Source organism: Capricornis sumatraensis, chromosome 3 (assembly GCF_032405125.1).
Source record: "Capricornis sumatraensis isolate serow.1 chromosome 3, serow.2, whole genome shotgun sequence".
NCBI lineage: Eukaryota > Metazoa > Chordata > Mammalia > Artiodactyla > Bovidae > Capricornis > Capricornis sumatraensis.
The window spans coordinates 81463196-81485005 of NC_091071.1; the positions used below are offsets into that span (position 1 = coordinate 81463196).

General features: G+C 38.1%; 1 protein-coding gene across 4 annotated transcripts in view; it reads left to right on the forward strand.

The window, feature by feature from the left end:
* The window catches only part of BAZ2B (bromodomain adjacent to zinc finger domain 2B), a 154276-nt gene that overhangs the window by 79627 nt on the left and 52839 nt on the right, over nt 1-21810 (forward strand). For all 4 annotated transcript variants that reach the window (XM_068967110.1, XM_068967114.1, XM_068967112.1 and 1 more), the window contains one exon: nt 1088-1153. In XM_068967110.1, the coding sequence (XP_068823211.1) occupies nt 1088-1153 (66 nt within the window). The remainder of the gene's footprint in view (nt 1-1087; nt 1154-21810) is intronic.

Consider the following 21810-nt stretch of genomic DNA (forward strand, 5'->3'; position numbering starts at 1 on the left):
TCTGCTTGTCTATCTATAAAAGAAATACGGTATATATCCAAGATTTGTAATTGAATCACACAAGCCTTAAATAGGCTGCTGTCTAAAAGTTTACATTACTGATGTCACAGTGAAAGTTGGATCACTATACAATTAGATACAATTATGACCCATATTCTCCCATCATTCTAGATGCAAAACTGCCATTGAATACAATGGGAATTTTGGGTTAGTTTGATGAGAGAATACGAAATATATTCTGGTTTTATATAAATTTTAGAAATTTTTAGAAATATCCCTTTGGGTGAACCACATATATTTAGACAAAAAGAACGGTTTCAACATTATACCTGTGATTTTTTTTTAAATAAAAGGAGACTATAAAAGTAAGCTAGTGCTTACTTTATTTTCATACTGTGCCTTTTAGATTTAACTTGTGAGCCCATGGTGCAGCTTTAGTGGCTTTCAATACTGCATCAAGGGACAGACATCAGTAAACAGGAATATCTCATTTCATTGATGGTGTTATATGAACCATGACTAGTTTAAATTGATGTTAAAGCTTTAAAAAAAACTTTCTAATTTGTCGGTGGATTATTGGATTTACAAAATGATAGTGTATTTGAAATAAAAGTAATTCTAAAACCGTGACGTAAAAGTGATTTTAAAGCAATTTCTGCCTGATCTAAATAAAAACTTAAGAACACAACCTTTAGTTTAATTGGCTATAGTACATATTTGTGGTTTTTCTAATAGCAGATGTAAGGTAACTGACCTGTTCCAGCCAACCATTATGCTTTTTGTTCTGCCAGCTTTTGAAGGAGCATCACAACTGACCATAAGTAAATCTTGTATGCTTCTGTTTACACTGTCTCCATGTTCATTGCTTTACCTTTTTGCTTTTGATTGTTCTTGTATTTGCTTTCTAAACCTGAACTAAAACATGCACAGACTGGCCATTCTTGTCTTATATTTAGTATTTACTGTGACTTGTCTATAAATGCTAAACATGCTATACAGAGTTTTTTGTTTTGTTTTGTTTTTCCATTTGAAGATCAAACTGTTAACTATGATTGAGTTATATTCCTAATTTTATCTGGCTTAATAGGAACGAGAGAGAAGACGACAACATATGATGCTTATGAAAGCTATGGAAGCTCGTAAAAAGGCAGAAGTAAGTGTATATTTCTTGAAAAATATTATCTTGCCATAAATTAGTATTTCTCTTAAATATTGACTCTTCTAAATATAATTGTTTTGGAATATGGGTTTGTCATGGTTTACTGATTTTCATAAACAAACCAAAGGTTAGAGATACTAACTAAGTGTTAGAACATAAAAGAATGTAGGAAGGATTCCAATGTATGATTTAATTTTCTTGGCTGAGATTTTAATTACCTTTTTTAGATACAATGAATGGCATTCATTTGGATCAAAGTAGCTATTTCTCAGAGAAGAAAATGGCTACCCATTCCAGTATTCTTGCCTGGAAAATCCCAGGGACAGAGGAGCCTGGTGGGCTGCTGTCCATAGGGTCGCACAGAGTTGGACATGACTGAACCGACTTAGCATGCATGCATGCATTCATTGGAGAAGGAAATGGCAACCTACTCCAGTATTCTTGCCTGGAGAATCCCAGGGACAGAGAAGCCTGGTGGGCTCCCATCTGTGGGGTCACACAGAGTCGGACATGACTGAAGTGACTTGGCAGCAGCTATTTCTTACTGTGACCAGAGTTTCACAAAATTTATATTACAGCATGTGTAGACAAGTTCTGTATGTCCTCATTCAAACATCACTCAGTCATGGACTTTTGCCCTCAAAATTATTCTTTAACATTCTATGTGTAAAATTAGGCCTGGGTACTATCCTTGAAATAAGACTTTTACCATATAATTCAGAACAAGAAAATTATTGAAATGTCAAAATGAGCTTATATGGATTTTAATAGAAATCAGTTAAAGATTAAAAAATGTTACAAAGGAATGCATTATAACAGTTTAATAGAGGTAGAGCCATAATAATCAGGCTTCCCAGTTGGGTCACCGGTAAAGAATCCACCTGCAGGAAAGGCAGGTTCGATCCCTGGATCAGGAAGATCCCCTGGAGAAGGAAATGGCAACCCAGTCCAGTGTTCTTGCCTGGAAAATCCCATTGCAGAGGAGCCTAGTGGGCTACAGTCCATGAGGTCACAAAAGAGTTAGACACAACTTAGCAACTAAATGACAATGTTATAACCAGTGCTTTGAAGTAACAGAGACTCAGATACACATGCTAACTCTAAACCAACTTGATTTAGCTCTTCACATTCTTTCTTTTTTAAAATAGATATAATGATTCTTGTATCTCCTGTGATTATAAGATTATCAACTGGGATAAACATTTAATAACTAATAATTAATGAAAATCAGACAGTTTGGCCTAGAAGTTGAGAGCCCTATATTTCAGATTTTGGATCTCAGCTCAGGTTAAACTATATATTTCTGATAGAAAGACACAGTATATGTATTGTTTGGGAACTTGGACATTGTAACCAATGATTGGGATTTGAATTCTTGTTTCAGTACATTCCAGCTCTATGACTTTGGGCAAGTTATTTAACCTCTCTGTGATTCTTTTTTTTTTTTTTTTTTTGGTCTATAAAATGGAGTTGACACTACTTCCTATTTCATCAGGTTTGTAGTTATGATTAAATGGGTGTGTGTCTAGATGAGTGTAAATGTAAAGTTCTTGGAACAGTGCCTGGTACCACATCAGTTCAGTTCAGTCGCTCAGTTGTGTCCGACTCTTTGCGACCCCATGAATCGCAGCATGCCAGGCCTCCCCAAACACATAGTGCCTACTTATTAAGATAAGTCACTTATTACTATATAGGTGGTGTTTTCCTTACATGTTAATTATCCAGGACCACTGACACCCTCTACATCTAACATCATAACATGGATTTATAACTATAATCTCTGAAAAATGACAGGCAGTGAAAGAGAGAGGTAATGGATTCCAGGAATGGACATGGCTGTGAACTCTGTTGCCTTCTGAACGCATTGGTGTGAAGAGTAGGGAAGGGGATTAATTAAAATCCTGAGAGCTCAACCTAATTTTCGCCTATCTGAAGAGATGGGAACTGAGGGAGTAACTCAGGGAAAAGGCCTGGAATATTCCTCAAGAGACAAGTTCTTCCCTAGTAAGTGTTCTTTTTACCAGAATGACTAAGAAAAATTAGGGCTTGTCATCTGATTTTTCCTGTTGGAGAAGAAAGGTTAAAGAAAGGCAGAGCATTATCTCCAGATATATGGGCTTTAGTACAAGAGGACATCCAAGAGAATAGTAAAGATAAGGCCATCTAAGGGGAAAAAGAAATCATCCAAGGGAAATGATGCTCAGGTTAAGAGACACCCAGAAGACCCAAAAGTCGTGACCTCTTCCGTTGGTTTTCCATATTTGCTTCTGTGCCTGGGAAGAGAGTAAAGAAAGTTGCTGAAGAGAGGTGAGTAAAATCTGCATTGAGTAGAAAGTAGCAGCCACAGGATCAATGAAGATAGTTAAGATGAAATCTTCTAAGAATCCCTCAAGAACCAAGAGCATTTTTCGTGAGAAAAGAATATTCCCTTGATTAGAGTGAAATCAGGTACAGTGCTTCCAATAAAACTTGGAAAGGGATATGAAGAACCAGGTGCAGCTCTCCCTCTTCTAGCTACCTTCATTCTCAGAAAAAACAAATATTCATAGCATACAAAAACCAATACAGTATTGTAAAGCAAAATAAAGTAAAAATAATAAAAATAAAAATAACACCCCCCCCAAAATAAATGACTCACTCTTCAATTTAAAGTACTTACGAATATAAAAACAATTATCACATAAAGTGAGAAGAAACTAAAGGAAGATTAAACCACCTGTATTGGAGAAATACACGTTCTTGATAGGGCTGCCCATATCAAACATGAATAACTGGAAAAGAAATGTCAAGAAAACCATGCCAAAATATTAAACCAAAAACTATGTGTGTGTGTGCACATGTACATATATACATAAAGTAATAGCTTAAAGCATAGTAACCTAAAGGAACTTGGCTTTCTCTGCTTTCATTCTTGCTTTTCTGAGTTCTCTCTACGCATTCTCCACAGAGCAGCCTAAGTGATCTTTTCAGAAAACACAATCCAGTGGCTTCTTATTATAATTGTAATGAAGTCCACCGTACAATTTGTACCTGATATAGTATATTCCAGCCATTTTGGCTTTTTATTATTCCTAAACAAAGGATTTTTCCTATTTGATGTTCTTCCACCAAATATTCAAGTGTATCTTATTTATTCTTCAGTCATAGATCAAATTTTAACTTATAAGAGAGGCCTTCCCAGAACACTTAATTTTGCCTTTTCTTACACCTAACCTCTAGAACTCTATCCCATTATCTTATTTTTTACTTGTTTATAGTTTATCTTCTCCCAGATTGTAAGATCTATGCGGACAGGAATCTTGCATACCATTGTATCGTAAGTGTTGTGATTAGAGCCAGCTATATAGTGGTGCTTAGAAAATTGTTGTTGAATAAATGAATGAGTTGAAATGAAAGTGACAGTTAAAGTACTAAGAAAACAAGTTGAGAATAAAACAAAATCATTAAAGAAAGTTTATTATATGTTTCTGTCTATATAATGTTCTTTATGTAATAAAAATTACTTTATTCATGGTGAATTTTACACTTAAGGAATTATTATTTAAAATAATACAATAACATATGTCATAAATAATCCTGTATCAGAATGTTTGAGAGAATCCCATGAGTAAAGTTCTCAAGATGTTACTATTCTCTGATAACTATGAACGTGTGAACAGGATGAGGTAATTTTACCATTTTAGCAGTTATTTAGACTTTTTTGGCCACACCGTGTGACATTCAGGATCCCGGACTGGGAATTGAATCCACACCTCCTGCACTGGGAGCACAGAGATGGAACCACGGGACTACCGTGGACGTTCTTAGTTATTCAGATTTTAAATTACATTCCTCTACTGAATTATACCTACAGATTTTAGTAATCAACTAAGTACTTTTTTTAATTTCTTAAAATACTATATTATACAGTTCAGTTCGGTTGCTGAATCATGTCCAACTCTTTACGAAGCCATGAATTGCAGCACGCCAGGCTTTCCTATCCATCACCAACTCCCGGAGTTCACCCAAACCCATGTCCATCGAGTCGGTGATGCCATCCAGCCATCTCATCCTCTGTCATCCCCTTCTCCTCCTGCCCCCAATCCCTCCCGGCATCAGAGTCTTTACCAATAAGTCAACTCTTCACATGAGGTGGCCAACGTATTGGCGTTTCAGCTTTAGCATCAGTCCTTCCAATGAACACCCAGGACTGATCTCCTTTAGGATGGACTGGTTGGATCTCCTTGCAGTCCAAGGGACTCTCAAGAGTCTTCTCCAACACCACAGTTCAAAAGCATCAATTCTTCGGTGCTCAGCTTTCTTCACAGTCCAACTCTCACATCCATACATGACCACTGGAAAAACCATAGCCTTGACTAGATGGACCTTTGTTGGCAAAGTAATGTCTCTGCTTTTGACTATGCTGTCTAGGTTGGTCATAACTTTCCTTCCAAGGACTAAGCATCTTTTAATTTCATGGCTGCAGTTACCATCTGTAGTGATTTTGGAGCCTAAGAAAATAAAGTCTGACACTGTTTCCACTGTTTCCCCATCTATTTGCCATGAAGTGATGGGACCAGATACCATGATCTTCGTTTTCTGAATGTTGAGCTTTAAGCCAACTTTTTCACTCTCCTCTTTCACTTTCATCAAGAAGCTTTTTAGTTCCTCTTCATTTTCTGCCATAAGGGTGGTGTCATCTGCTTATCTGAGGTTATTGATATTTCTCCCGGCAATCTTGATTCCAGCTTGTGCTTCATCCAGCCCAGCGTTTCTCATGATATACTCTGCATAGAAGTTAAATAAGCAAGGTGACAATATACAGCCTTGACGTAATCCTTTTCCTATTTGGAAGCAGTCTGTTGTTCCATGTCCAGTTCTAACTGTTGCTTCCTGACCTGCATACAGGTTTCTCAAGAGGCAGGTCAGGTGGTCATCTATTCCCATCTCTTTCAGAATTTTCCACAGTTTATTCTGATCCACACATTCAAAGGCTTTGGCATAGTCAATAAAGCACATGTTTTTTCTGGAACTCTCTTGCTTTTTCCATGATCCAGCGGATGTTGGCAATTTGATCTCTGGTTCCTCTGCCTTTTCTAAAACCAGCTTGAACATCTGGAAGTTCACAGTTCACATATTGCTGAAGCCTGGTGTGGAGAATTTTGAGCATTACTTTACTAGCGTGTGAGATGAGTGCAATTGTGCAGTAGTTTGAGCATTCTTTGGCATTACCTTTCTTTGGGATTGGAATGAAAACTAACCTTTTCCAGTCCTGTGGCCACTGCTGAGTTTTCCAAATTTGCTGGCATATTGAGTGCAGCACTTTCACAGCATCATCTTTCAAGGTTTGAAATAGCTCAACTGAAATTCCATCACCTCCACTAGCTTTGTTTGTAGTGATGCTTTCTAAGGCCCACTTGACTTCACATGCCAGGATGTCTGGCTCTAGGTGAGTGATCACTCCATCATGATTATCCGGGTCGTGAAGCTCTTTTTTGTACAGTTCTTCTGTGTATTCTTGCCACCCCTTCTTCATATCTTATGCTTCATTAGGTACATACTATTTCTGTTCTTTTTTGAGCCCATCTTTGCATGAAGTGTTCCCTTGGTATCTCTAATTTTCTTGAAGAGATCTGTAGTGTTTCCCATTCTGTTCTTTTCCTCTATTTCTTTGCATTGATCGCTGAGGAAGGCTTTCTTATCTCTCCTTGCTATTCTTTGGAACTCTGCATTCAAATGGGTATATCTTTCCTTTTCTCCTTTGCTTTTTGATTCTCTTTTTTTCACAGCTATTTGTAAGGATCCCCAGGAGCCATTTTGCTTTTTTGCATTTCCTTTCCATGGGGATGGTCTTGATCCCTGTCTCCTGTACAATGTCACAAACCTCTGACCATAGTTCATCAGGCACTCTGTCTATCAGATCTAGTCCCTTAAATGTATTTCTCACTTCCACTGTATAATTATAAGGGATCTGATTTAGGTCATACCTGAATGGTCTAGTGGTTTCCCCTACTGTCTTCAATTTAAGTCTGAATTTGGCAATAAGGAGTTCATGATCTGAGCCACAGTCCACTCCCAGTCTTGTTTTTGCTGACTGTATAGAGCTTCTCCATCTTTGGCTGCAAAAAATATAATCAATCTGATTTTCGTGTTGACCATCTGGTGATGTCCATGTGTAGAGTCTTCTCTTGTGTTATTGGAAGAGGGTGTTTGCTATGACCAGTGCGTTCTCTTGGCAAAACTCTATTAGCCTTTGCCCTGCTTCATTCTGTATTCCAAGACCAAATTTGCCTCTTACCCCAGGTGTTTCTTGACTTCCTACTTTTTGCATTCTAGTCCCTTATAATGAAAAGGACATCTTTTTTGGGTGTTAGTTCTAAAAGGTCTTGTAGGTCTTCATAGAACCGTTCAACTTCAGCTCCTTCAGCATTACTGGTTGGGGCATAGGCTTGGATTACTGTGGTAGTGAATGGTTTGCCTTGGAAATGAACAGAGATCATTCTGTCGTTTTTGAGATTGCATCCAAGTACTGCATTTCAGACTCTTTTGTTGACCATGATGGCTACTCCATTTCTTCTGAGGGATTCCTGCCCACAGTAGTAGATATAATGGTCATCTGAGTTAAATTCACCCATTCCAGTCCATTTTAGTTTGCTGATGTCTAGAATGTTGACTTTCACTCTTGCCATCTCCTGTTTGACCACTTCCAATTTGCCTTGATTCATGGACCTAACATTCCAGGTTCCTATGTAATATTGCTCTTTATAGCATCGGACCTTGCTTCTATCACCAGTCACATCCACAACTGGGTATTTTTGCTTTGGCTCCATCCCTTCATTCTTTCTGGGGTTATTTCTCCACTGATCTCCAGTAGCATATTGGGCACCTACTAACCTGGGGAGTTCCTCTTTCAGTATCCTATCATTTTGCCTTTTCATGCTGTTCATGGGGTTCTCAAAGCAAGAATACTGAAGTGGTTTGCCATTCCCTTCTCCAGTAGACCACATTCTGTCAGACCTCTCCACCGTGACTTGCACGTCTTGGGTGGCTCCACACAGCATGACTTAGTTTCGTTGAGTTAGACAAGGCTGTTGTCCGTGTGATCAGATTGAGTAGTTTTCTGTGATTATGGTTTCAGTGTGTTTGCCCTCTGATGCCCTCTCGCAACACCCACCATCTTACTTGGGTTTCTCTTACCTTGGATGTGGGGTATCTCTTCACGGCTGCTCCAGCATATTGCAGTCGCTGCTCCTTAGCTTGGAGGAGGGGTATCTCCTCAGGGCCGCCCCTCCTGACCTTGAATGTGGGGTAGCTCTCTAGGCCCTCCTGCGCCTGCACAGCTGCCGCTCCTTGGACATGGGGTGGCTTCTCTTGGCCGCCGCCCCTGACCTTGGACCTGGGGTAGCTCCTCTCGGCTGCCACCCCTGACCTTGGGTGTGGGGTAGCTCCTCCGTGCTTCTGCGCGATACATTGCAACTATTATGTACACAGCATTAAATTAGATGCTGCAGGAAAAGCAAAAAACGTTAAGGATACTTTTTATCATATCATAGAGATAAAACTTTACAATATAAGTGGTAACTAGGTGTATATTTGTACTGATAATCCAAACTTTCACCATATCTTTTATATAAAGTTACCCCTTGGTGAATATTAACAAGTTACTACTAAATGTACTTGTTCATTTCTTCATTGTTACTTAACATTCCCAAGGTGTGACTGGTATCATGCCAATAATGGGCATATCTTGGCTTCATATTCTGCATCTTATTACCTCCTAATAACTCAGTTGCATTTTTTTCTTTTACTAACTGTTAAAAGAACAAATTTTACTGTAGGTTAAAGCCATATAGTACTTAGGCAGAGCTAACTCAAAATTCTGAAATGACCTAGTGTAACCTTTAATTCTAAACTTTAATACTTTTAGAATGTAATTAGTAAGTTGTAAAGAAAAAATAAGATATTATAGGTAATCTTTAACAAATTGATGTTAAAAAACTAATTGCTTCCACCTTGTTAATCAGAAATCTCTTGTAAAATCTGAATTTATTCCAAGAAACTCCTCATAGTCATCAAAGTGAAAAGGTAACACAGGTACCATTTTCATGTTTCTTTGTGTACACGACACTGATCCTACTTTTTGATTTACTATTAATATATTTTTCACTAAAAATACCCCAAATTTATATTAGCCCTCTAGCTTAGATATGTAATTTCTATATTTTTTCTTTAACCTATAATTAATAAGGATATACAGACATATAAATTACCTTATGTTTTTCTTATATTAATTTTAATATATTATCATAGTTAATAAATATTTTTATATTTAATATTTTTAGCCTTGTGAAGGTTTATATGCTAATATAATTTGTCTTATGAAATATATGTGCTTTAATTATTACTAATCATTGGAAACTCAAGTTGGTTTCAGCAGTGTGACAAAGTAGCTCCAAATCTACTGTTTTCATTTACAAAAACTTCAAACTATGTCAATCACAAATTCATGAACACTTTAGTCATATTATCTGAATAATCATGAGAGCAATCTTAAGAGTCTTTTGTATATCTCCCCAAGAATCAATAAACACAAAAGGTTGTTAAACATGCATCTCTTACAGAATAACTATGTCAGCACTTTAGGCAACAAAGCCATAAAACAGAAGAGAGTAGTTCAAGTTTCAGACGTCATCTAATAATTTGTATGCAGAAAAAGTGTATAACCCCTCAAGTCATGAGAATATTTTTATAATCCTATATTTATACTAATCATTACTTAGTGAAAAATAAAGTAGAATAGCCCATATACTACTTTTGTTTAAGCAAACCCATTTTTCTATTGAAGATGTGTGTACTTATATGACATACTTCTGTATCGTACTTTATCTGGTGGCTCAGAGGTTAAAGCGTATGCCTGCAATGAATGCCGGAGACCTGGGTTCAATCCCTGGCTCGGGAAGATCCCCTGGAGAAGGAAATGGCAACCTACTCCATTATTCTTGCCTGGAGAATCCCATGCATGGAGGAGCCTGGTGGGCTACAGTCCACGTGGTCGCAAAGAGTCGGACAAGACTGAGTGACTTCACTCACTTTAATTTTAATTTTAAAATTCAGTTACCTTAATTTTTTTTTCAGCAGAACAAGATTTACTTCTCTTTTAACCAAATTCTTATATAACCACGTAAAACAGTTCATACAGATCATGATTTAGGAAGGTCTTCCTCAGTCTGAATCTTTAGATCACCAGAGACAAAAGAATAGGCTCTCAAGACCATATCACTCTGTCATAGGCAATAGGATCTGTCCTGTTAGATTTGATTGTACTTTTTCTTTTTTCAGGTCCATCTTTTTTTTTTTTAATTTTGCTGTATCAGGTGTTAGTTGAGACATGTGGGATCTTCCTTGTGTCATGTGGAATCTTTCCTTGTGGCACTCCGTCTCTCTAGTTGTGTTGCATAGGCTCAGTAGCTGTGGCACACGGGCTTATTTGCTCCCTGGCATGTGGAATTTTAGTTCCTGGACCAGGGATCGAACCCACATCCTCTGCATTGCAAGGCAGATTCTTTACCACTGGACCACAAGGGAAGTCCCCTCAGGTACATCTTAAATTTCAAAAATTTAGAGACTATTATCCTTCAGCATTGATTTTTGTCTCTTTCCACACAGTTGAAGGCTTTGGCACCATCAATAAAGCAGAAATAGATGTTTTTCTGAAACTCTCTTGCTTTTTCAAACATCCAGCGGATGTTGGCAATTTGATCTCTGGTTCCTCTGCCTTTTCTAACACCAGCTTGAACGTATGGAAGTTCATGGTTCACATATTGCTGAAGCCTGGCTTGGAGAATTTTGAGCATTACTTTACTAGCGTGTGAGATAAGTGTAATTGTGCGGTAGTTTGAGCATTCTTTGGCATTGCCTTTCTTTGGGATTGGAAGCATTGGACTGTGTGGATCACAATAAACTGTGGAAAATTCTGAAAGATGGGAGTACTAGACCACCTGAACTGCCTCTTGAGAAACCTGTATGTAGGTCAGGAAGCAACAGTTAGAACTGGACATGGAACAACAGACTGGATCCAAATAGGAAAAGGAGTATGTCGAGGCTGTATATTGTCAACCTGCTTATTTAACTTATATACGGAGTGCATCATGAGAAACGCTGGCCTGGAGGAAGCACAAGCTGGAATCAGGATTGCTGGGACAAATATCAATAACCTCCGATATGCAGATGACACCACCCTTATAGCAGAAAGTGAAGAACTAAAGAGCCTCTTGATGAAAGTGAAAGAGGAGAGTGAAAAAGTTGGCTTAAAGCTCAACATTCAGAAAACGAAGATCATGGCATCTGGTCCCATCACTTCATGGCAAATAGATGGGGAAACAGTGGAAACAGTGGCTGACTTTATTTTGGGGGGCTCCAAAATTACTGCAGATGGTGATTGCAGCCATGAAATTAAAAGATGCCTAGTCCTTGGAAGGAAAGTTATGACCAACCTAGACAGCACATAAAAAGCAGAGACGTTACTTTGTCAACAGAGGTCCATCTAGTCAAGGCTATGGTTTTTCCAGTGGTCATGTAAGGATGTTAGAGTGGACTATAAAGAAACTGAACACCGAAGAATTGATGCTTTTGAACTGTGGTGTTGGAGAAGGCTCTTGAGAGTCCCTTGGACTGCAAGAAGATCCAACCAGTCCATCCTAAAGGAGATCAGTCCTGGGTGTTCATTGGAAGGACGATGTTGAAGCTGAAACTCCTATACTTTGGCCACCTGATGAGAAGAGCCGACTCATTAGAAAAGACCCTGATGCTGTGCAAGATTGAGGGCAGGAGGAAAAGGGGACGACAAAGGATGAGATGGTTGGATGGCATCACCGACTCAATAGACATGAGTTTGGGTAGACGAAGGCAGTTGGTAAGGGACAGAGAGGCCTGGCATGCTGCAGTTCATAGGGTCCCAAAGAGTCGGACACGACTGAGTGACTGAACTGAACTGAACTGAACTGATTCATCTTGCTCCTTGGGAATACCAAGAAAAGAACTATAAACTGTGATAACATTTCTTGTAGGAGATCATAGTACAATAGCCTCATGGTTACTTTGGAATATTACCTAGAAGTCAAAAAACAAAGTTTCTTTCAATGTACCCATTTCTTAAGTTTGCTTAAAAGTCTGTGATTTATTTTTTTTTAATTGGAGGCTAATTACTTTAAATGAATCTGCCATGGTGTACATGCGTTCCCCATCCTGACCCGCCCTCCCACCTCCCTCTCCATCCCATCTCTCAGGGTCATCCCAGTGCACCAGCCCTGAGTACCCTGCTTCATGCATCAAACCTGGAATGGTGATCTGTTTCACATATGATAATACACATGTTTCAATGCTGTTCTCTCACATCATCCCACCCTCGCCTTCTCCCATGGAGTCCAACAGTCTGTTCTTTACATCTGTGTCTCTTTTGCTGTCTTGCATATAGTGTCATCATTACCATCTTTCTAAATTCCATATGTATGTGTTAGTATACTGTATTGGTGTTTTTCTTTCTGACTGACTTCACTCTGTATAATAGGCTCCAGTTTCATCCACCTCATTAGAACTGATTCAAATGTATTCTTTTTAATGGCTGAGTAACACTCCATTGTGTATATGTACCACAGCTTTCTTATCCATTCATCTGCTGATGGACATCTAGGTTGCTTCCATGTCCTGGGTATTATAAACAGTGCTGCGATAAACACTGGGGTACACGTGTCTCTTTCAATTCTGGTTTCCTCGGTGTGTATGCCCAGCAGTGGGATTGCTAGATCGTATGGCAGTTCTATTTCCAGCTTTTTAAGGAATCTCCCACACTGTTCTCCATAGTGGTTGTACTAGTTTGCATTCCCACCAACAGTGTAAGAGGGGTCCTTTTTCTCTACACCCTCTCCAACATTTATTGTTTGTAGACTTTTTGATAGCAGCCATTCTGACCGGCATGAGATGGTACCTCATTGTGGTTTTGATTTGCATTTCTCTGATAATGAGTGATGTTGAGCATCTTTTCATATGTTTGTTAGCCATCTCTATGTCTTCTTTGGAGAAATGTCTGTTTAGTTCTTTGGCCCATTTTTTTTAATTGGATCACTTATTTTTCTGGAATTGAGCTGCAGGAGCTACTTGTATATTTTTGACATTAATTCTTTGTCAGTTGTTTCATTTGCTATTATTTTCTCCCATTCTGAAGGCTGTCTTTTCACCTTGCTTATAGTTTCCTTCACAAAAGCTTTTAAGTTTAATTAGGTCCCATTTGTTTATTTTTGCTTTTATTTCCATTACTCTGGGAGGTGGGTCATAGAGGATCCTGCCATGATTTATGTGAGAGAGTGTTTTGGCTATGTTTTCCTCTAGGAGTTTTCTGGTTTCTGGTCTTACATTTAGATCTTTCATCCATTTTGAGTTTATTTTTGTGTATGGTATTAGAAAGTGTTCCAGTTTCATTCGTTTACAAGTGGTTGACCAGTTTTCCCAGCACCGCTTGTTAGAGAGATTGTCTTTTCTCCATTGTATATTCTTGCCTCCTTTGTCAAAAATAAGGTGTCCATAGATGCGTGGACTTATCTCTGGGCTTTATGTTTTGTTCCATTGATTTGTTTCTGTGTTTGTGCCAGTACCATACTGTCTTGATGACTGAAGCTTTGTAGTATAACCTGAAGTCAGGCAGGTTGATTCCTCCAGTTCCATTCTTCTTTCTCAAGATTGCTTTGGCTATTTGAGTTTTTTTTGTAATTCCAAACAAATTGTGAAATTGTTTGTTCTAATTCTCTGAAAAATACCGTTGATAGGGATTGTATTGAATCTATAGATTGCTTTGGGTAGTATACTCATTTTCACTATATTGATTCTTCTCATCCATGAACATGGTATATTTGTCCATCTATTTGTATCCTCTTTGATTTCTTTCACTAGTATTTTATAGTTTTCTATATATAGGTCTTTTGTTTCTTTAGGTAGATATATTCCTAAATATTTTATTCTTTTCGTTGCAATGGTGAATGGAATTGTTTCCTTAATTTCTCTTTCTGTTTTATCAGTGTGTAGGAATGCAAGGGATTTCTGTGTGTTGATTTTATATCCTGCAACTTTACTATATTCATTGATTAGCTCTAGTAATTTTCTGGTGGAGTCTTTAGGGTTTTCTGTGTAGAGGATCATGTCATCTGCAAACAGTGAAGTTTTACTTCTTCCTTTCCAGTCTGGATTCCTTTTATCTCTTTTTCTGCTCTCATTGCTGTGGTCAAAACTTCCAAAACTATGTTGAATAGTAGTTGTGAGAGTGGGCACCCTTGTCTTGTTCCTGACTTTAGGGGAAATGCTTTCAATTTTTCACCATTGAGGATAATGTTTGCTGTGGGTTTGTCATATATATAGCTTTTATTATGTTCAGATATATTCCTTCTATTCTTGCTTTCTGAAAGGTTTTTTGTCATAAATGGATGTTGAATTTTGTCCAAGGCTTTCTCTGCATCTATTGAGATAATCATATGGTTTTTATCTTTTAATTTGTTAATATGGTATATCACATTGATTGATTTGCAAATATTGAAGAATCCTTGGATCCCTGGGATAAAGCCACTTGGTCAAGATGTATGATCTTTTTAATATGTTGTTGGATTCTGTTTGCTAGAATTTTGATAAGGATGTTTGCATCTATGTTCTTCAGTAATATTAGCCTGTAGTTTTGGTTTTTCTTTGTGTGTGTGGCATCTTTGTTCAGTTTTGGTGTTAGGGTAATGGTGACCTCATAGAATGATTTTCAAAGTTTACCTTCCTCTGAAATTTTCTGGAAGAGTTTGAGTAGGGTAAGTGTTAGCCATTCTCTAAATTTTTGGTAGAATTTAGCTGTGAAGCCATCTGGTCCTGGGCTTTTGTTTGTTGGAAGATTTCTGATTATGACTTCAATTTCTGTGCTTGTGACGGGTCTGTTAAGTTTTTCTATTTCTTCTTGGTTCAGTTTTGGAAAGTTATACTTTCCTAAGAATTTGTGCATTTCTTCCAAGTTGCCCATTTTATTGGCATATAGTTGTTGATAGTAGTCTCTTATGATCCTTTGTATTTCTGTGTTGTCTGTTGTGATTTATCCATTTTCAATTCTAATTCTGTTGATTTGACTCTTCTCCCTTTGTTTCTTGATGAGTCTGGCTAATGGTTTGTCTATTTTATTTATCTTCTTGAAGAACCAGCTTTTAGCTTTGTTGATTTTTGCTATGGTCTCTTTTGTTTCTTTTGCATTTATTTCTGCCCTAATTTTTGTGATTTCTTTCCTTCTACTAACCCTAGGGTTCTTCATTTATTCCTTTTCTAGTTGCTTTAGGTATAGACTTAGGTTATTTATTTGATTTCTCTACTGTTTCTTGAGGTAGGCTTGTATTACTATGAACCTTCCCCTTAGCACTGCTTTTACTGAATCCCATAGGTTTTGGGTTGTTGTGTTTTCATTTTCATTCATTTCTATGCATATTTTTATTTCTTCTATGACTTGTTGGTTATTCAGAAGTGTGTTGTTTAGCCTCCATATGTTCATATTTTTCATAGTTTTTTTTTCCTGTAGTTGACATCTAATCTTACCACATTGTCATCAGAAAAGATGCTTGAGATGATTTCAATTTTTTTTAATTTACCAAGGCTAGATTTATGGCCCAGGATGTGATCTCTCCTGGAGAAGGTTCCATGTGCACTTAAAAAAAAGGAGAAATTTATTGTTTTAGGGTGAAATGTCCTATAGATATCAATTAGGTCTAACTGTTCCATTTTATCATTTAAAGTTTGTGTTGTTAATTTTCTGTTTAGTTGATCTATCCATAGGTGTGAGTGGGGTATTAAAGTCTCCCACTATTATTGTGTTATTGTTAATTTCCCCTTTCATACTTGTTAGCATTTGTCTTACATATTGTGGTGCTCCTATGTTGGGTGCATATTATTTATAATTGTTATGTTTTCTTCTTGGATTGATCCTTTGATCATTATGTAGTGTCCTTCTTTGTCTCTTTTCATGGCCTTTATTTCAAAGTCTATTTTATCTGATATGAGTATTGCTACTCCTGTTTTCTTTTGGTCTCCTTTTGTGTGAAATATCTTTTTCCACTCCTTCACTTTCAGTCCTGAATGTGTCCCTAGCTTTGTGGTGGCTCTCTTGTAGACAGCATATGGGTCTTGTTTTTATATCCATTCAGCCAGTCTTTATCTTTTGGCTGGGGCATTCAACCCATTTACATTTAAGGTAATTATTGATAAGTATGACCCCGTTGCCATTTACTTTGTTGTTTTGGGTTTGAGTTTATAAACCTTTTCTGTGTTTCCTGTCTAGAGAAGATCCTTTAGCATTTGTTGGAGAGCTGGTTTGGTGGTGCTGAAATCTCTAAGCCTTTGCTTGTCTGTAAAGCTTTTGATTTCTCCTTCATATTTGAATGAGATCCTTGCTGTACAGTAATCTGGGTTGTAGGTTTTTCTCTTTTATCACTTTACGTATGTCCCGCTGTTCCCTTCTGGCTTGAAGAGGTTCTATTGAAAGATCAGCTGTTATCCTTATGGATACCTTGTGGGTTAATTGTTGTTTTTCCCTTGCTGCTTTTATTATTTGTTCTTTGTGTTTGAGCCAGTGCTAACTACAAGGTTTTAATCTGTTGCACCTGTCACTTGCAGAGCGGTTCCCTCTTCTTTATTTATTTTGGCTTCTCTGTTTGCAAGTCTCTTCAGTATCTAACTTCTGCCCTGACACAGAGGGCGAAGGTGGCCATTTATTTAGGCTCACTTGTTCAGTTGTGCTGAGGGGAGGGAGGAACACTGCAAACAAATATCACTGGCATGTGTGGGGAGTGCTCGCAGTGTCTGGGTCACACTGGGTTTGCCCCTGCTCATGGAGTGTGTGCTTTCCCGGTCTACACTGCTTAGGCTCCATGTTGCTCTGCTGGGTAACTGTCTAAGGTGAGCCATGGGTTGTGTGCACTTCCCATATCTATGCCACTCAGGTTCAGGTTCTTGGGTACAGACTCAGTTAGGCCTGTGTTTTGTGTGAGTGTTTTGTGCACTTCCCAGGTCCAAGCACCTCAGGCGACCAGGGCTTGGCGAGCGCACACTCCCCAGGTACGGTGCATCTTAGCACCTCCCCGGTCCCAGTGGCTTGGTTTCCTGGGTGGGCAGCAGCGTCTCAGGTGTACTGTGTGTCTCTTCTGGGGAGCTGGTCTGTGGCTGCGACCCTCCTGACGGATATCAACCGTTCAGGATACCAAGAAGACTTGGTTAGCGACTGAGAGCCTGCTCGCAGTTTGGTAGGGGATGCCCTCTCTGAGGCCAAGTTTGCCCCTTTCTTTCCAGCTCTGGCTGGCCCCTGCCTACCTCTGGCGGGGGTGGGCCAGTCCACAGCTGGCTAGCTCTCCTCTGGTATTCTCTCAGTCCTTTGTTCTGTGAGCAGATGGGCAGTGCCTTAGGTTAGAGCTTTTAGTGGGAAAGTTCTTTCTCTCTCTTTCCTCTTTGTGTTTCCCAGCCCCCCCCTGCCCCCCCCAGCCCCCCCCCCACGCCCCCCCACGCCCCCGCCCCCCGGCTATCTCATGGTTTGGGTTGCTATCTCACGTTAGCTCCCTCAGATTGTCCTCAGGGCATTCAGACCCAGACCTGACCCTAAGCAATGCATCCTGTGCCTCCCTGTTCAGCCCCCCTTGCTGGTGGTGGATGCAAGCATCTGGGCTACTTCTCTGCTGGGAGCTGTAGTTACACCTGTAATCTGTGGGTTTTATGTATTTATTTTTTCCTCCCAGTTATGTTGCCCTCTGAGATTCCAAAACTCCCCACAGACCCGCTGGTGAGAGGGTCTCCTGGTGTTTGGAATCTTCTTTTTTAAGACTCCCTCCCCAGGACAGGTCTCCATCCCTAACTCTTTTGTCTCTCTTATCTTTTATATCTTGTCCTACCTCCTTTTGAAGACAATGGGCTGCCTTTCTCGGTGCCTGGTGTCCTCTACCAGCATCCAGAAGTTTTGTGGTATTTGCTCAGCGTTCAAATGATCTTTCAATGAATTTGTGGGGGAGAAAGTGGTCTCCCTGTCCTATTCCTCTGCCATCTTAGGACCGCCCCCCTCAGTTAACCTTTAAAAACATGTAAAATGATTTCATTTTAACTACTCAGAAAAATTTTATATATCATACACATTTAAAAGATACATGCACAATTTTGGAAAGAATTATTTTCAATGTAATTTAGATGTATTAAAATCTCTGACAAGAATTATTAGCAATTTTTACTTTAATTTAGAAGACATTTGTTTAATAATAGCTGGCTTTCCTCATAGCTCCTTTGGTAAAGAATCTGCCTGTAATGCAGGAGACCCAGGTTCTATTCCTGGGTCTGGAAGAGCCTCTGGAGAAGAGATAGGCTACTTATTCCAGTATTCTTGGGCTTCCCTTGTGGCTCAGCTGGGAAAGAATCCGCCTACAATGTGGGGGACCTGGGTTCGATCCCTGGATTGGGGAGATCCCCTGGAGAAGAGAAAAGCTACCCACGCCAGTATTCTGGCCTGGAGAATTCCATGGACTATACAATCCTTGGGGTCACAAAGAGTTGAATGCCACTTGCACTTTCACTTTTCACTCTAAAAATATTTAATACTTAATCTAAAATAAGGGGTTCCCTGGTAGCTCAGTGGTGAAAGACTCTACCTGTAATGCAGGAGAGATGGGGTTGATCCCTTGGTCAGTTAGATCCCTGGAGAAGGAAATGGCAACCCTCTCCAGTATTCTTGCCTGGAAAACCCCATGGACAGAGGAGCCTGGTGGGCTACAATGGATGGGGTCACAGAGCAGTCAGACATGACTTATCAACTAAACAATAACAATCTAAAGTGCAGACTTTTTGTATAATACTTTGGTGGATTTTATGAAAATGTGATAACTGGAAATTTTCTTTTTAAATAACATTTTATAACTGTAAAATACAATGATATGTAATACAAATAAAGTATAATTTTATTAAAATTTGAAATATAAGGATTTCTTTTATCATGGATTCATAATTTTTCATTTGTTAAAACTTAAATTTTTTATATTTTAAAGGTAAAAATAGGCCCTTAAAAATTATCCTGATTTTTCTACTCATACTCAATATATGATATAAAATAGCACCAGTTTTATTCTTTATATCTGTCTTCTATAAATGGCTTGTGTTATTAATCTTATTTACACTTTTATTCCTCTTGTACCCTGAGGTAAATCTGTGTCTCTTAAATAATATTTATATCTTTGAAATTTAAATACAAGTTGTTGTCAAAAGAAATGTATTCTTCTAATTATGCCCAGAGCAAATACCTAAGAGACCCAGTAGAATCATAAAATACAAAAAACATAGGCATCTTTGCAGCATGGCCTCTTAAAAATGGCCTGTTTTGCAATCTACTAAGTTGTAAAACTTTATAATAGCAGATCCTCCTACCACACTCATTGTTTAGTTTTTAAACTTCTGTTATTTTAAAATAGAATACATTTATTTCATACCTTTGTTATTTTGCTTTGGATTTCTGGAAGTACTTTCATTTATGCTTTTAGAGTCCCTAAAATAATCTTTTTATCTGGGTAAAAAACTGCTTTTTAAATTGTCACCTTATGTATCTTAGGCTCTTTAGTATAATCTAAATTTAATGTATTTGCCATCAAAAGGTGTTTCAATTTTGAGATGAAGTTTAACTGACTTCTTAACTAAGATATTAGTAATATTTTAATACAGAAAATTTCTTTACTATAATTAAGACGATAAGATGTTTTATTTTAAATTAGACATATTCCAAGGATCTATATTTATTTCATAAATCTCCACATCTAGAAAACTGGGCAAGGACAGGAATAGCTGAGAATGAAAGTCGAAAAAATTGGAAGGAGATACTCTAATTTGCTTGTAATTATTTATAGTCAATCTAAAATAGAATCAGGAGCTATATATCATAGTCATTTGTAGACAATTAAATTATTGCCTTGAAATTTAAATAAGGTGGCATTTGTAGATTTATTCATTCAGCAAGTTAATCAATGTTTAAATAATTTTTATATGCTAAAGCACATTGTATATGTCATTAGAGACATATGATAACTATTATAGTTGGAAATAAAAATAATATTTAGACCAGAGGGAAAGGAAAATTGAACTGATACAGGCTTGAGTGTCAAAGACAAATAATATCATTAAAAACTCTCCTGAATGTTTTTGGAAAATTATACTGCTTAGAATCAGTAGGTCCATAAAGAGATGAATAAGTTTCTTCTTCTGACCTCTAGAAGCTCACACTACAGGAAGAGATCAACTTTAAGCAAATAGTTGTCACTCAGTGCAATGAATGCTATAGTAAGTTATGTGGAAGCTCAAAAAAGGGAAATATTAAAACTCCTAAACTAGATGTGGGAAAAATAAAAACACGGGCTTTAGTTGTGTGTAAAGGAAGAAGGGCTACGCATCACAGACAGAGGAGCTGACAGGTACCTAGGTACAATGTATTAAGTAAAACAGACCTCTGGGTTCTAAGGGGAGAAAGGTGAGAAGAGAGGGTTAGTGGATTTTAACTTTGTGTATATACCTCTGTCTGGAGAAGGAAATGGCAACCCACCCCAGTACTCTTGCCTGTAGAATCCCATGGACAGAGGAGCCTGGCAGGCTACAGTCCATGGGGTCACAACAGTCAGACACGACTTAGTGACTGAACCACCACCACCACCGTATACCTCTCTTGACTTTGTTGCTTCTCTTCCTCTTCTTCCCTTTCTCCTTCACCTCTCCTCTTCCTTCTTCACCTTCTTATTCCTCCTCCTCATGATGATATCATTGTCATCCAAGCAGTGCCTCAAACTGGTCACACATCTCTTCAACACAGGTCTATCACACAGTGAGCCTAGAGTGTGGGAAATACACTGAGAATCATAAGATGGGAGACCAGAATTTCTGTGAGGCTGGATTTTAAATATTAGTTGATCGTTGAGGGGATCCTAGAAGCTCTGGTTCCTTGAGAGTCATTTTGTAGCAGAACTGCAGGATTTGTGTCAGTCCTATACAATCTAATAAAAGTCACTAAATAAATTGGTAAACAAATTAATTCAATTGAGAGATTCCATGTTTCCTTAAAGTATTCCATTGAGGGAGTGGCCGCTTGTCTATAAGTAATGAAGGTCCTGTAAATTTCTAAGATTTCTTGCAAATCTCCATTTTTATCCTAAAATGTAGATGTCATTTTTACATGCCACATTATGCATTGCTTTTTTAATTTGAAAAATACTACATATCACTAGGTAAAAATGATATTCAGGAATACCTTTATTCTAACTCATTGTCTACATATCACTGAAGGGTGTTCATACCCTCAGATTACCACTGCTGTGAAGTTGGTGTAGTAAAAAGAGCATTAGTGTCACACAGTTCCTTTCTTTCTTTTTGGAAAGAAATTACAACCATTTTCAACAGTTCTTAGTGAATAGTGGAGAAGTCTCAATTTTTTATGATTATTATTAAAACATCATTAAGAATTCTGGGTGAGTCCTACATAATAGAAAAATTTACAGCAGCTACTTTGAAATTTATGAGACATTTAATATATTTTCCCTATTAGTGATTATAATTCATTATTCTGGTAAGTGACCACAAAGTTGTCATCTCTTCTTCAGAAAAGCACT